General features: G+C 39.2%; 1 protein-coding gene across 2 annotated transcripts in view; it reads right to left on the bottom strand.

Annotated features, from left to right (window-relative positions):
* Positions 1–17,011, bottom strand: part of FNDC3B (fibronectin type III domain containing 3B) — a 366,338-nt gene that overhangs the window by 80,455 nt on the left and 268,872 nt on the right. For both annotated transcript variants that reach the window (XM_051983177.1, XM_051983178.1), the window contains exons 9-11: positions 15,882–15,941; positions 12,267–12,405; positions 9,305–9,358 (exon numbers count right to left, since the gene is read on the bottom strand). In XM_051983177.1, coding sequence (XP_051839137.1) covers positions 9,305–9,358; positions 12,267–12,405; positions 15,882–15,941 — 253 coding nt within the window. The remainder of the gene's footprint in view (positions 1–9,304; positions 9,359–12,266; positions 12,406–15,881; positions 15,942–17,011) is intronic.

The following is a 17,011-nucleotide window of genomic DNA, read 5'->3' as shown; positions in this document are numbered from 1 at the left end:
AGTGCTAAAGCTAGCTGGAGTGCAGAAGACTTGAATCCAGCCTTTGACACTTCCTAGCTGTGAGATCCTGGGCAGGTTGCAACCTCTTATTGTTCTATGAGAAATGATCAGCAGGATGATTTTAGAGGGATCTGGAGAGACTTATATAAACTGATGCTGAGTAAAGAGAGCAGAACCAGGAAAACTTTGTACACAGCAACAACAGGGTTATGCGATGATCAAATCTGATGGACGTGGCCAGTTCCAATAAATGGGAGAGTCATCTGCATCCAGAGAGGACTGGATGTGGATCATGACATAGTACTTTGACCTTTTGTTACTGTTTGCTGGCTTGCTTTTTGTTTTCTTTCTCATTTTTTTCCCTTTTTGATCTGATTTTTCTTGTGCAGCATGTTAAGTGTAGATATATACATAAAGAATAATTGCATATGTTTTACACATATTGGAATACTTACTGTCTAGGGGAGGGGAGAAGGAAGGAGAAAAATTTGGAACACAAGGCTTTGCAAGGCTGAATGTTGAAAACTATCTTTGCATGTATTTTGAAAACAAAAGGCTATTTAAAAAAAAAGTTCTTGAAGGAAACTGATGATTTAAGAGGTAGAGGTTAGGAGAGAAAGGGCATTCTAGATACAGAGGCCAGAGTGTGGAAAGCCATGAATGTGGAAGATGGCAAATACACTTTAGACAACAAGAGTTTAGAAGTATCATGGCTCATTAAAATTACCATTAAGTACTAGCTTTATTAATTTTAAATCTAATGGAAGATTTCCTTGGCACTTGTATAGGTCCTGCTTACAGGATGAGTAAGCCTAGCACAAATGGGCTGCTCTCTGCATATGGACCTTAATGAACAACCAACCAACCCTCATGTGTGATATAGATACAAAACACTAATTAATCATTATGACCTTCCCTCCCCCTTTGCATTTTTAATGCCAGGAGTGATTCTACAGATTGCCTGGTCCTCTGTTAATCTGGCTGGCATTTCCCATTACATTGGCAATTATAAGCCTAGAATGGTCCGTGTTTCCAACACTGCTGGCATTAAAGAATGAGGCTGGCTGGTATTTGCAATCATTCTTGTATTAATGGATTATATGTGAGTCTATTTTCTGATTTTAACCCTATTTGTCCCAGCACAAACTATGAGAACAGTTTGCTATAGTCCTGATAGCAGATGTAAGACAATGGTATTTTGCTGGGTTATGTTATTGTCATTACTCTTGCCGCCATCCCCATCATTATCATCATCATCATTAGCAGCAGCAGCAGCAGCAGCACTACCACCTGACATTTCTCAAGCACTCTAAGGTGGTTGAAATGTACCCAGTGAGTAATGGAGAAAAGAAATGGGTATGAGTTGGCTGTAAGTAATAATTAAAGAGGAGAAATGTTGTGAAGGACATGATCAGAGCATGGTTTAGTAACATGTGGGAGATAACCAAAAAGCAGATGGGCTGGTCTCAGTGCAGGATAACTGACCTGCATCCCCATAAAGTCAAGAGCCTGAGAGAAAGGCCATCAATATGAATGATGGACACTTCTTCTCCCTCTTTCCTCCCAATCAGTGGAGAAATGAAGAAAAGATATAGAAAAGAGGATGGACGCTTGGAGGTCTTCATCACTGGAGCAGAAATCCCTCAAAGACACCCCCAGATCAGATCATCTTGCTTTATCTTCACAACTACAGACAGCCCTATCTCCATTTTGTGAATCAGAAAATAGAGACTCGGGGAGCTTAAGGATTAAATCCACAGTAACCAGGGGTGAAGTTGGGATCTGAACTCAGATACTGTCCTGATTCCCAAGCCTAACACCTTTCCTGGCTCTGGAGATTTTTCTAACTGCATCTTTTCAGGACCCTCCCAGCCTCTTGCAGGTTCTGAAATGATTATGCATTATGTCCTCATGAATAAGGTTTGCCAAGCCCTTGATCTTCCCTCATATAATCCTCACAACAATTACAAGGTAGGTTCTAGGATGGCCACTTTACAGATCAGCAAACAGAGGCTCAGAAAAGTGAAAATGGCTTATCCAGGATTGGTCTCCGAGGTAGGAAGTGTCTGAGTGGGGATTTACTCCGACGCCCAGGCTTCCAAACCAAGCCCCTCTTTCTAGTCTAGCACCTGGCTACCTCGGGGAATCTTGTAACCACCATGAGTACACAGGATATTCATGTCAAGGCCAGCTCTTGACCCGAGCTGCCTTCCCAAGGCCCTGGCCCATCCAAACACGCTCGCCGAGGATCCGCAGACGGCTTGGTGTTTCGGCAACGGCCCAGATCAGCTCGTCTGTCAGAAACAGCCACGTTAATTGAAATAAAAAATAAGGCTGTGGCCGCCAGCTGAACGGCAGCCAGAGTCAAGAGATTTAGTCTGCGAGTGGTCTATATTTAGAAGCTGTTCCAGCATGAGCAGACCCCAGGCATCATCAAAGACACATGTTGCCTTCTCAAGTCAAATGAGCACGGACTTCTTCAGGAGAAGGATATATAAAAGGGGGCACGTGGCAGCCGGGATCGGGAGGAAGCGTTAGAGAGATGGGACACTCCACAGTGGGTGAAGCTTTGAAAATTTTGCACTGCCGACCCACGTGTTTGCCCCCCATCTCCGCCTTCCAGGGTGGTCAAAAAGAAACACAAACAGATAGGTAAGGGGGTTGCAATTGCACGCTACAAAATGCTTCTAAGGCATTTGTTCTCAAGCTTAGGAGATAAGCTCATCCCAGCTCAAAATGTCCTCCCTAACACTTCCCATCAACTGGAGATCTCAGTTGGGTCCATTTAGGTCAGATATATTTTACATTTTCTTTACTTACCTATCTACAGTCTACCCTCCCAATAGGATTTTATTTTTTCCAATTCCATGTAAAGATTGTTTTCTTTGGGGGGGAAGGTCTCCTGCTTAATAGTATTTTATTGTTTGAATTATATAAAGAGAGTTTCAACATTCACTTCCATAAGATTTTGCGTTCCAAATTTTTCTCCTTACGTTCCTTCTCACCCAAAGTAGCCAGCCATTTGGCAACGTATTTATATATCCTGGGCAAGTCACTTACCCCAATTTAATTACAAAAACCAAAATGTCATGCTTTCTAAGTACATGATCTACTTTTGTATGCCCAAGTGATTAGTACATGAAACTGCGTCAGATCTCTCAAAAGAGAAGTAAAATCTTCCAGACATGGTTAACAGAAATCTGTCCTTAGGAGCAGGTAGAACTGGGCATATTCCCTGTTATAAGAGACCAATGTGTTTGTTTGAAAAGAGGAACAGTACAGGGGTCATGAGGAAGACGTGAAACAACTTGTTTTCTCTCTGTCTAAGGTAACAGAACATGATCTGAAACCCAGGAAAAAGAATTTGCATATTGCATTAGGCTGAGTCAGGCTTTTCTCAGCTGCTCGCATGAGCTATTTTAAAATTTACAAAATTAGCCACAGGTCTAGTTCAATGGTTTAGCTGGGACTGAGGTGCCAAGCGGCTGCCACAGTGAACATTTGAGTCCTTAAATCATGGGGAACAGATTTTGCCTTAACTTTGAGTGAGCTTCTTCAGTGCTGCAGCATGGCTTCTTATGGTAGACTAGAATATGGAGGGAGGGAAAGTATGTCTGGAAAGGGGAGACAGGGGACTGGGGTCTCCAACAGGGAGGCAATGGACACCTTTGATACCAGTCCCTGTGAATCAAAGAAACCCTCCTGATATATCTGCTCTGGTCCGGTAACTTTGCAATAGTTTGATTTAATTGATGGACATCTTGGGACATGATTGTTTCATCCTGAAGTGGGGATGGAGATCATCTCCAGGAATAGTCCCTGCAAGGGACTTCAGAAGCCAACTAGTTCAACTGATACCTGACCAACTATCCCAGATGTGACTTACCAGACCAGTGGTCTCCTTGACAATATCTGCTGAGGTAGCCCAACCCACTTTTGAAAAACTCTGACCAGCAGGAAGTTTTCCTGATATCAAATCTAAATCAGTCTCTTCCATCTAATCCTCTTAGGAGGTCAAACATACCAAATCTAGTCCTTCCTCCATGTAAAAGTCACTTGAATTTAAGTAAAGAAAGGCACACTGGGATTTGAGGGTCCAAAATAAAGAAGAAAATGCCCTGAATTCTGAGGCAGAAAATGTGGGACCAGATTCTGGCTTAGCTGACTAGTAGCAATGTCATCTTGGGAAAGTCACTGGGTTTCTCTAGGTCTTAGTTTCCCCATCTAGAAAATGAGTCTATTTCAGCTCTGAATCTATGATGGAGCCTTCACAGCCCATACCCATTTAACTGTGCTGACTTTTGTTCCATTTACATTGAATGACATATCCCTTGGGAGAATTCCCCATTTCCAATGTTTGCCCACTCTATGGTCCAGCTGACTGTTCCAATTAGTCAACAGGAAACCAAAACATTCAAGTCCTTTTGATGGCTAACCGAGTCACTTTAGGAAAAACCTTAGGCAATACATTAGTCCCAGTTCAGAGGAAGCTTTTTCTCAATATTTCTGTGAATTTTACATCTGGATACTTAGTGAAGAAAATCTCTAAATAGCTCAAACTCACCAGCTATACTATCTCCTCAAGTCTGTGACTACCCTGCTTGAATATTTGTCAATTCCCATTAAAATCTGCTTTCTTTGACACTGTGACTTTTTTTTTCCAATCCCAAATCTCATCCTCTGCCTTGACCTATTCCATCTTATACCCTGAAGTCAAAATGGGCAGGCAGGATGGAAAGCACTGGAAATACAACGGCTAAAATGAAATGGTTTCTGCTCAATCAATAACAATAAATTAAGAACTTCACACTTCACACTGTTAAACTTTACAAAGTAGCATCTTGAGAAAACAACACTTCTAAATATTCCAATAGTTGAAAATGTGAGCTTTTCTTGGGGTAGATGCTCCCCTCCTCCTAAACCCATACAGAATGATTCCCAGACAGTCTGAGAGCTGTCAGGAATATCCCATAGTGTGGAATTACGAGGTCTAATGTGAAACAGAAGACATTTCACTTGGTTTTTGTGGCATCAGCATGGATTGGCAGGACCTGGGAGAAGAGACATGTTCCATGGACAATGTAGGTAGACTGAAATGATGAACATGATGGAAGAGAATGATATCAACACCCCATAAGACTACTGACCGGGCTGAAGGTGAGGATGTCGGGTCAGCAATGGATCCATGACAAAATCAGTGGGGGTGACTAGTTAACGCATGGTCACAAGCTTATAGGGAAGAAGATTTATACCATCGAGATGGACTAAGAATCAATCCCGAGCCTTCCCACTAAAATGGAGGCTTTAACACCTCCCTACCTACAGCCTCCTTAAGTGTTCTAGCTTTTACTATTAATTTTACCAGTATTGCATCCCTCAGATCCTAGCACTGTCACCTGCCTGCTGCCTTGCCACTGGAATGAAATCTACCCTGAGGTTGCTATTTTTTCTATGTGTTGTCTATCCCAAACAGCCTCATTTTTTTCCTATCTGAATCCCCTGCACATAGTATGTACTCAAGAAACGGTCATTCATTGACCTAAAATGTGCCAAACTTCCTGCCTTTCATCTGGGGAATGGAGGAACCAAGGAATGATACAAAATGTTCACAGATAAAAAATTTTGAAATATATACAAAATAACTTTAAAATATCAGAGGGTATTTAAATATTTAAAATGCCTTTTTTTATTTAGTCATTTTTCAGTCATGTTTAATTCTTCATGACCAAACTACTAGAGTGGTCATTTTCTTCTCAGCTCATTTAATAAATGAGGAAACTGAAGCAAACAGCAAAAAGTGACCTGTCCAGGATCACACAGCTAGTAAATGTCTGAGGCTGACTATGAACTCAGATCTTTGTAATTCTGGGGTCAGCAGTCTATCCACTGTGCCATATAGCTGCCCCTGAGCTATTAATCAGAGGAATCAATGAATTGAGTTTTGAGGGAAGTCAGGAATCCCAAGAGGATTAAATGAGAAGCATATTCTGGATCAGCATGAACAAAGGCAGAGGTGTAACAGGAAAGTTATGGAAAGAGAACAGCCAGGAGCTCTGAAAGGGGAAATGCTGGATTCTTCCCCTTGGCTCTAGTTCAAAAAAACTGGGCTTTTAACTGGGATCCTGATATACTACAGAATACCTAACTGAGACATTTTCCTGATTGTGATCTCACCAATAAAATAAGAAGGATGGGAGTTAGTCAAATATTGCTTGCTGTGCTGATAAGCTCTGCATCTAACATCTGGATAGCCAGGCAAAGGCAGAAGTCCTTGTGCCGTTCAAAACAGTCTTGGCCTGTTCTCGGGAAGACTATCACTCATTAGCATCAGGAGGGAGACGGAAATGTAAACAGGGGGCTGTGACCAGAAGGAAATTAAAATGTGATGATGACTCACACGGCCCTTCAAGTTAGAAGCTGCCCTGAAAATGATATCCTGCCTTTAACGCCGCCGCTATTCACCCTGAGGAATTACAGGAAAAATACCTTCTGGCTCAGAATGCTACAGGACGGGAAATAATTCTGACAGCCCCAGAGAGCCTTGGAAGGGGAGCCCCAGGAACAGGGGGACTCCCCACCACATGGCACATGGTTAAGACCTGGATCAGGTGGCACACTTCTAAGAAAAAGACAATCCAAAGGCTGTCGAGTATACCCACTGAAGGTTGAGAGTGCCATTTTGGGGGACTCTAGCATCTCACTCATGCCAGTGATGGCTCATTATTTAAAATTCTAGATGGGAATTCACTGAATATCTAATGGAAAAGGAGACTTCCCATATTCAGCAACTATGCAGGATGGTAATATGTTTAGATGCTTGGTTGCAAAACCAAAATAGATGAGGGCAATATTCTGGCCAACAGGGCAAGTACAATGTGAGCTTTTCTAAAAATTAAAAAATAAAGTGTTATGCAAGTTTCAAGTGCTAAATAAATTGAAGCTATATATGGTTTGCACTTTATGGTTTGCAAAGTCCTTTATTTGTGTTGTCTCATTTAAACCTCCCACCAGAAAGTGACCCTGAAAGGGAGGAGTAGGGGATCCCATTTGGGATATCAGATTCCTATACAAAGGAGATGGAATGGGCACTTTCTGATACTTTATTGATGTAGGAATTTACCAGTATTTATTTCTCAGATGTGGACTACCTGGAATCTAAGGGTCTTTGGGCCAGCCAATCAATAAAGAAAGGAGAGAGGGAAAGATGGAAAAGGAGAGAAAAAGAGAAAAGGAAAGAAAGAAGAAAGGAAAGAATTAAAAAAGAAGACTAGGAAAAAAAGGAAGGAAGGAAGAAAGGAAAGAAAATAGAATGGAAGGGAAGGAGGTCAAAGAACAATGACCGCAGATGGCACAGAGGATGGGACCCCATTCCACCTGTGCTGGGGCTTTTGTGATTGGAAATGGCCAGTAGACCTTGTTTATACATTTTGACTGAAATACAGGATCTGCTCGTTTCTTTCCATCATCCTGCCAAGACACTTCTATTACTGACTGCAAAGGAATAAGGCCAACAACTGAGTCACAACTACCATTTCCTTTAACACCTGGATTTTCCTTGCAAGTCTCCCATCCAAGTTCTCAAACGGTCACCATGACCTCAATTAACTCATGACAACACAGTCAAAAACCAAATGGCCAAAGGAAACATAAGAAATATAGATCGATGTCTGGTCTACACACATGCACAAAGAGAGTTGCAGGATCTGGGGCAAAACTGAGCCACCTTCAAAACCAGAAAAGCGCAAGATCCTGTGAAACTTTAGGATACAAGAAAAACTTCGAGCTGGTGTGAGAAACTGAACAACTGAAAGCCTCTGTAAGCTCATTTTTGCTAGGATTTCACTCATCCTTTGGGGAATGGGAAGATGCTACTGATTACTTGTTCACAGTCCAGCAGAGCTCATTCCCAGCTCACTGTCTCCTATAACACTTTCTCAGCAGGAACCGTCTGAGTGGTTTCATTTTTCAATCAGACCACCTTAAATAAAATAATGCCTTATTTGTAAGGCATCCTGGTCAAGCCTGACTCTTAAACAGCCGGTATACCCTGAGCTCATTGCCGAGTTCCTAAGAACAAGAGATCATTGTCTTTTGGTTTCTTGGAACCTGGTCTGTTCAGATGTAATCCAGATGGGGAAATAAGCTTCTCCCAAAAGTGGCGAAGGGTCTTCTAACACGTCAAATTCTATCCTGCAAATCCCACTGGGCAACGATCATTTTACAGTTAGTTAAATAACAACAACAACGACAACAACAGTAACAGCGACAGCAACAAGAATACCTTTAGTTTTCCACATCTGACAAGATTTAAAAGTTAATTCATTTCTTTTTGGCCCAAATCTGCAATCTTTTCAATCTTTCTACTCCCTAAAGTTTAATCCACGGATATTAGTTATCTTGCATTTGGAATGGAATGACCTTCTTCCTAGACCTGCTATTTCCTGTGCCAAAAATCTCCAGGCTGTTTGCAAAATCGCTGATACTGAGATAATCACTGGGAAATAGAATAAAGCAACAAAAAATGGCCAAATGGAGCCAAGAGCCAGATTGCTAAAAAACGAATGGCACGTGTTAGAAAAAAGCCCTTCTGGAGCAAGTGTTTTTCAAGCTGAGAATCTGCCAATCAACATCACGCCACACTGGAACTTGGTTTTCACAATAAATGATAGCAAGAGGGTACTGAATGTAAAAACAAAAACATCCCATCTACAAGATGGTGGCACAAACTCTAGCATGAGTTCCATAGAATATTGAGGTTCTAGAACAGTTCTAGACAAAGACTGTATAAAAGAATTTTCAAAGGACAAAGACAATGTAAAATGAGACTCAATAAATGACTCAAAATGACTCTATGAAACTGACAAAATGAGGAAAGAAAAAAAGAGCTATTTTTCTTCAGTCCTAACCATGATATCTTACCATTTAAAATTCAAATTTAATTGTGATGGCTTGAGGGCATCATCAAAAGATTAAAAAAATATGACTGATGATGCCTGATTAAGTTATAGAGACATAGAACAAAATTATCAGAAACGATAAGAAAGATGAGCCTATTTTTTTACTTGAACAGCATTCTTAAATATAAATGAAATGCATTAACTTGAAGGAGAGTTGTGTGTCTACCACTTTATTGCATCATAGTTTTCAATAATGAGTAATTATAATTGTCTTGCCACTTTTTCCATCCTTCATATGGTTATTGTTTGTATATAATATTTCTTTGATAATTGTATGATAACACTGGGTCAAAGGAAAAAAAAATTAAATGAATGGTATTTTAACAGATGGATAAAAAGATGCCTACCTCATCCCATTCTAAAAGGTAGCTGGTAACCTTTGAACCGTTGTCAATTGGTGCCTTAAAAAAATAAAGGAAACAAAAAGGAAATTAGTATAACTTAAAATCAAATCTCCTATTCCTTCACTTTACCTATGATATAGGCCTGTGGTCTTACTGGTGCAAGTAACCCCCCTCACCAGTATAGATTTTAGCCAAACTTTGTTTTCTGTTCCTGTGAGGTCCTTGAAGAGTTCTTTCAACATAACTTCCAGAGGATCTGACCCAATGCCTTCCTCCAATTCTTCATGTCTTGAGAATACTAAAGACTACTATATTATTGTATGAATTGCAAGCGCTCTCAAGATCTCCAAAACCCCATACTTAACCCAGCTATTCATAAACCAACCCAGCAACCAAACCTTACAATTTGTCTTCCAGATGCTATTGAACAGAACTTATGTCCCTCGGTAACTCATTTTTAAGCTCATTCATAAATCACACTAGAGTGAGCATGTTCTCTACAAAACCAGCTACACTTTAAACTTCCTGAGGGAGGAAGCTGTGCATTTGATTTCTTTTTTTGGATGCTACCCTTAAGAGTTTTACACATAATGGGCAGACAATTCATGCAGCTGACACACTGACAAACAGTAGTCTGGAATTTTTTATGCTGTTTTTTTTTTTTTTCTTTCAGTAGCAAAACAAATTAAAGTAAAATGGAGAGGGGGATGAAGAGGTTACTGATTGCCACCTTTACCAGCAAAGAGTTGTTAAGAGAATACTCATGTATATTATTTTCTTGTAACAAAGAGGAATCTTAAAATCTGGGAAGTCCATCATCAAGAAAGCTTTCATTTCCAAGAGTACCAAAGAAGTCTGGGAAGTCTTTTTTGAGGACTAAGTCAATAAAATGAAAACATCAATGTGAAGGGATTGCCTTTTTCTTAATCGTTACAACGGCTAGGATGAAAATGGACCACCCAAGACCACAATTTCATCCGGTTGGTTTCAAGCCGAGCCTAAATCTGTGATTCCCAATACTGGTTGTTGTTTTATTCCCTACACTATCTTTACCTTCGACAAGGGTACCATAAGATCCTCAAAACAAAACTGGAAATTCACTCATTCATTCTTTTTTTTCTTTTTTGGTCCAAGAGATAAATATAGGCCAAAAAGCACTTTTAGGAGGAGATGTCAAGAAATCAAGTCAATGATGACAGGGAGTTGTGAATCCAGAAAGTTGGGTAATCACTGACCTGGATTATCCTTGGAAGCCAGGAGAGAAAATAGGATGGTTCAGTTTCTAAGCCAATTTCAACTTTGGCCTATTGACTGAGGCAGTCATAAAATAATGACTTTAGATCATCTAGACTACTGGATAAATATGACATGGTTGCCTGGCCGGATAGGATCACAGTATAATCCCGTGCTTCACAGATAACCATTAGAAATAATACTTCATCACGCCCCTGGCTACATTTCACTGCTTTTTCTAGCAATACAATGTGGAAATAATCCTCACTAGTAATTGCTTTTCTCAGAAGTCCACTCTTCTCTGTTTTTAAGCAGTGATGTCTTCAAGCATGATTACTGGTTATACTGGAGAGGGGGCTGCCACATGGGAGCTTCTTGGTCAGGAATAGCTTGAAGGATTTGTCCCCTGAAGTGTCTTCCATCTCTGACATGCTCCACTAGCATTTACAATGCCTTTCCTTAGAATTTACTAATCCTGCCACTAAGTAATGACAGTAAGAAAAATCTGGGTCATGTTGGCCTTTAAGGGACTGGCATCCAACCTTAATAACCATGGCTATTTGTCTCTAAGAGGGGTAAGAGAAAATGCTCCTGAATTTCATGGCCTCAACTGTAAAAACCAAGGCTGGGAATATAACTCATTGTTAAATTGGGGACTAACAATAGCTGCCTGTAGTTATCTGCTATCTCTGAAATGCATAAACAGGCGTTTCCTTGAAATATTCTATAATTCCTAGCTTTCATTACTCTCTACTCCTATTTGGGAACTGCATTTGGTTTACATCTAGTCTGAATTAAAGAGGTTTTTACTAGAGTTTAGAAAATGTTAATGTATTTAAAGTTTAATCTCAATTGCATTCAAAAACATGTGCACAAATATATATCCAGTGGCTGTGTTCAAAGAGTATCCCAATTTTCATCCCAGGTTTTGTCCAATGCTTTCCCTCCATGTCACTGACGCTATCTAACCTTTGATTTATGCATATCAATATTCTGAAGGATTTGAAAACTATTGCTCGCAGTGATCATTGCTTGAAATGAAGAGAATCACAATACTTAAGCAGAGAATAATCAAGAAGCTATTGGGAACCTTTACTTGTTTAAAACCAAGAAATTCAAGGTAACACTTTAATATTTCAATGGCATATTATAGCTGGAAGATAGCATCATTAGGGAGGAATCATTTAAAAATGCAGGTCAGTATAATCATCCAGTTGCCTATCCCATGGAAACATGGTAAAACTCAGGTTAAATTATTTTAAATATATATATATATGTGTTTGTGTAAGGCAATTGGGATTAAGTGACTTGCCTAAACTAGTAAGTATTAACTGTCTGAGGCTAGATTTGACTTCAGGTCCACTACACCATCTAGCAGCCCCTCAGGTTAAGTTTTAATCACAACTCTTATAATGATTATTCTTATTCTTATTATCCTGATTCTGACCACTGAATTCCCCCTCTTTTAATAGCTAGAGATGCATTTGTTGATTCCCACAAAAATATATAAAGAGACACAAATTATTTCCAAAACGTTTTCTTTTAAATTCCTTCTCCATTTGCACCAAAAATTCTATTAACAGCACCCAATTAGGCACTTTCACTGCACAACATCATGAAAAAATAATGACAAATAGTAGCCATTAAAGTAATTATATAAAAATTTTAAAATGATCGCGACTCAACATTGAGATCAGTTGTATGACAATTTTTGGCACTCTGGTCTACCTACCTTCCACTGTAAAGTGAGTGAACTTTTGGTCCGATGTGACAGCTTGGGTGGGTAGGGACTTTCGGGGGCACAGCTGTGAGTGGTGAAACTAACAGGTTCAGAGCACGATCCCTTTACTGAATTGTACATTGCATATACCCTGAAAAGAAGCAATACATATATACATACATACACATGTGAATTCTGTGATAAAGACCAAAAAGAATCCTAATTTTTAATCTCAGTTTTTGTCCAGAGTTTATCCCATATGTTCCTTTCATTATTCAACATGTTCTCAGCTCCTGTGGGCCCTCTATCTCCTTTGAGTTCAGAATCATTGGGACACAGAACCATCTCAAAAGAAGTTCCTTCATTGACAATTTTAAAGTGCCACTTTCTACAAGAAGCCTTTCTGCTTCCCAACTGCTGCTGCCCTCCCTCTCCCTAGTATAAAGAATTGGCAATATTTGGTCGGGGAGGCTCACAGAAGCTAGAAGAGCTGTGATCACATATTTCAATGGCTTCCCTGAGAAGAGAGGATTAAGCCCCAGAGGACGTAATCATGGACAAAAAGCAGAAACAATAAATTAACAAATCTGGGCTCACCAGAAGACATTTCCAACAGGAGCTACCCCCAAATGGGATGAGTGTTTTTTTGCAAGAGGGAGTATCTCACTTAGTCTGGAGTTTGGATGTTTGCTAGCTAGGTCTGCAGCCGTTGATATTTCACTTAAGGAAGAGTTGGAATATATGAATGCTAAGATACATTCAAATGTATTCAAATGCAGTGATTCTATATATTAAAGTTTCACCTAGAAATGCTTCCTACAAAAAGCAGATCCATAAGCCTGTCACACTGCAGAATGTGCACAAACTCTTGAAAAATGTCAAAATGGAAAGTAATAGATGCTAGCCGTTCAAGTTCAAGGGATAAGCTCTGATTTGGGAACATAAGAGCCAGATCTCTCTTGACTTTCTATATAAGGACACCTACTATTCAGTGCTTCATCGACATTTTCTTATCCCTTTTAGAAAGTATCATGAACCATGTTATTCAGTGGAGAACTGATACTTAGACTGCTTAAGTTGTTTCCCCCTCTCTCCCTCCCCCCCCCCCCCGATCAAAATGCAAAGTTAGAAAATAGTTTTTATCATCTGTTTTATAACATTTTATCTTTTAAAATAAGAAAGAATACTGGATTTATTCAAATTGATTTACCATTTGCCCAAATCTGGAATTTGTATTTATTATTAAGGTGAAATCATGATTTCACCCTCTCCCTATGCAGATGAGTATCTTGTCTACAGTGGATACTGTTAAATAGTCAGCTACAAAGACATTGAGAAGTCACTGCCATTTTCACTGACGTGAAATTCTGTTAGTGTTCTAGCCTCCACCAAATAAGGAGAAACAGAAGAAAATATAAATGGCATATTGAAACATTATAGAGAAACAAATAAACATTATTTCTTTGCTTAAAATTGAATATAATGGATTTCTGATAATCAGAAACATATGACTTACATAACAGCTTATTTAAATATAAATTAGGAGTCCTATTTTAGGTTATATTAATGTGAATAGAGCAGAAGATAAAGTAAAAATCTAGAACCCTGCATTCTCTAGGGTTAAAGTGGAACATCATTAATTTTTGTACAGCTTTATAAATTTTTTTTTCATATTTGTACCATCATCACTGAAAGTTTTTTGTTTGTGCACTAAAATACTTGATTATCTATAAGAACAACAACAAAGACAACCAGTCCAATTTATCAGGAGGAGGAGATAAATCTCAGTTTTCTTGATGGAAAAACTCTACCAACCTGCTAATTACTCTCTCCTTAAACAGACAGAAACATTGTAAGGAACTGCACTGGTTTGGAGACATAGTTATATTTGTGAATACATTATAGCCAAATGCTTATAAAAAAAAAGGGGGGGGGGATATCCAACATAGGTAAAGCACTGGAATCTATCGAAACATTTTCTCCATTTCAATTACCCTTTGCATGCTGATGAACCAATGGTCACAACAATGGAATTAGCCAAACCAGCTTCATTTTATTAACAAGTCCTATTGAAGAAATGTTGATGGATACATGTTCTGTGTTGAGAGACCAAAATGATTTTTCCATCTACTATATGGGAAACAGCATGGCCCAGGGGAGAGGGATGGATTCAGAGTGAGGAGAAACTAGGGTTTGAATCTGACCATGGTCATTTACTGTTATCTGGGTTCAATTTCCTCATCTGTAAAATGAGGGAAGAGGTTGGACTAGCTGAACACTTGGTTAACTGGATCTACTGCCACGATCCTAAATAATCTAATCTCTCAGGGTCTTTCTTGTTCTGTCAAAGGTGCTGGACTAGACTTAGTCTAAGGTTCCATGATATTCTGTATTTCATGGTATTATTTCTTTACAACACCTTCACTGGTCTGGTAAATGCCAGATAAAAGGGAAGGGAGGATGAGAAACTGGAATTCAAAATTTAAAAAAAGTGTTAAAAATTCTTATTAGGTGTAAATGTGGGGAAAATAAAATTAAAAAAGAAATAAACCATCTATCTGGAGTACCAGTTTGCCTCTCTAGAAAAGGGAAAGTCACTTCATTTAAGAAAAAAACAAAACAATAACATCTCAAAAAAAAAAAAATCAAAACTAATCCCCACATTAATGTTGTATTGAAGCATTCTCCACATTCATTTGAGATCAAGACCTGGCCAAATGGAGCAGGTGCATGGGAATTCTCAGAAATGTGCCCTCCACTGTCCCCGACCCCAGCACGTCTGTAACTTGATCGGCTGGTGCCCCATCACCCTGTCAGCAAGGATGGCCACATACTGAAAGCAGGTTTTTGGAGATGTTTCATCATGTGATAATTGCTCTGGGAAATGTTATCCGCAAGATCACATCATTGGGAAAGTTACGGGGCCAAACTTTCCTGCGGCTGCTGAGTGATTAGAACAAGGCTTGGCACTAAAAAGCTGAGACCAAAAACTTCCTGCTGTGAAACTGGTGGAGAAGCAAAGGTTTTACAGAACTTCAGAGCTAGGAAGGGTCCTTAGAGATTAGCCACTCCTAGACATTCATTTTACAGAGAGGGAAACTGAGGACAAAGAAAGTGACCTGGCCAAAGTCACATAGGTAAAGTCACACCTGGCAGAGAAGCAACTAAGCTTCTTAGCAAATACTCTATTGTGTTCCAGACACCTTATTAGATTTGAGGATATAAATACAAGAAACTGAATAATCTGTATGCAAATCTGCCAATTCCAAATCCTGGTATCTCTAGGAAATTTAAATTATTCTGATGCTTTTTAAAGTGAGTTGATAATGTGTTCTTAATTAGGTCCAATCTTCAAGGTTGCAGGGAGAAATGAAGAGCAAGAGTTTTAATTAAGGCTTTTTGTAGTAAAGAAGAGAGGTGTCCGACTCCAGAATAAATGTGTCTGGGAAATGATTAGCAAAATACATACACAGAGACAGAGACAAAGACACAGAGAGACAGAGACAGACAGACAGAGACAGAGAAAGACAGAAAAGAAAGACATAGAGAAAGAAAACAAACATACTGTGCATTAACACCAGAGATTTAGCTTTTCAAATAAAACACAAGTTGGATACTATAACTCACCTGACATGATAATCTGTAGCTGGCCTAAGGTCTTTCAGGCTACATTCTAATTCTTCTCCACTGAAAAGAGAAACCATCCATTAAGTTTTGAAAATAGTTTCAGAAACAATACAGGTACTAGTTTTTGATTCCCAGAGGAAAGGAGATGAACAAAAAAATACTATTCGACTTGATAAGAGAGGAAATAAACACCCAGGGGTGCCTTTATATATTTGGAAGATGGAAGATTAATTTTCCCAAAGACATATCCCCCAAACCAGTAACTGGCCTGTCTTCTGTAGTAGGATCACATCATTTCTAACAACCTTTTAAGGAGCTAAAGTCACCATCACCCTTCTAATCTGAGGACACAGGTGGTGAAATAAGCATCCCGAGCTCTGCGTCTTTCTATCTCCATCCATATTTTGTACTCAAATATTAACATGGTCATTTTGTGGCTCCAGCAGAGTGCAAATTCCTTGTGGGCAAGGATGATTTTATTCTCATCAGATCCAAGCACCTAGCATTGAGCTTCGCAAGTAGCAAGTGTAAATAAATGCTTGTTGAGTTGAATTAGGAATAAAATTGTTTACATTGAGTCCAGGTTACTTGATTCATTTAATATTCTTAAAATGAATGTGCTCAAATCCATTGGGAAGCTTTACTTATTTTACATGAGATTTTCTTTTTGATCCTAATAATTATTCATTTTTTTAAAGTCATATAAAATGTATCTTTAAAATAAACTCAAAAATATAAATTTAATCAAATTCATCATCAGAAAATTCAGTACAAATGTTAGTAGAAAACATCCCTTTAAATTAAGAGGAAGCCCCCAAACTATGAATAGTTCTATTCTGAAAGTTTCCTGCCAAATCAGTTGATTGGGTCTTGGAACACAATCTCCCAGAGCATCCACATTCAATGCAATGGCTACAGTTTCAAGCTGGCCCTCAAAATCTATATATTCTACAGCATGCCTGAAAGCTGTCAGGAGCACCAGAGACTCTAGTAGGCATCAGTGGGGAACATTAATTGTTCTCGACTTGGGTTAATAGTCATTTATACTCACTTTGCTATAATGAGTACAGCTCTTTCACTCCAACACAAGAATAGGAGATTTTCCTTCTACTTCTGACTCCTGTGGACCG

This window comes from Antechinus flavipes, chromosome 3 (genome assembly GCF_016432865.1).
Source record: "Antechinus flavipes isolate AdamAnt ecotype Samford, QLD, Australia chromosome 3, AdamAnt_v2, whole genome shotgun sequence".
NCBI lineage: Eukaryota > Metazoa > Chordata > Mammalia > Dasyuromorphia > Dasyuridae > Antechinus > Antechinus flavipes.
This window is presented reverse-complemented; position numbering and strand designations above follow the sequence as displayed.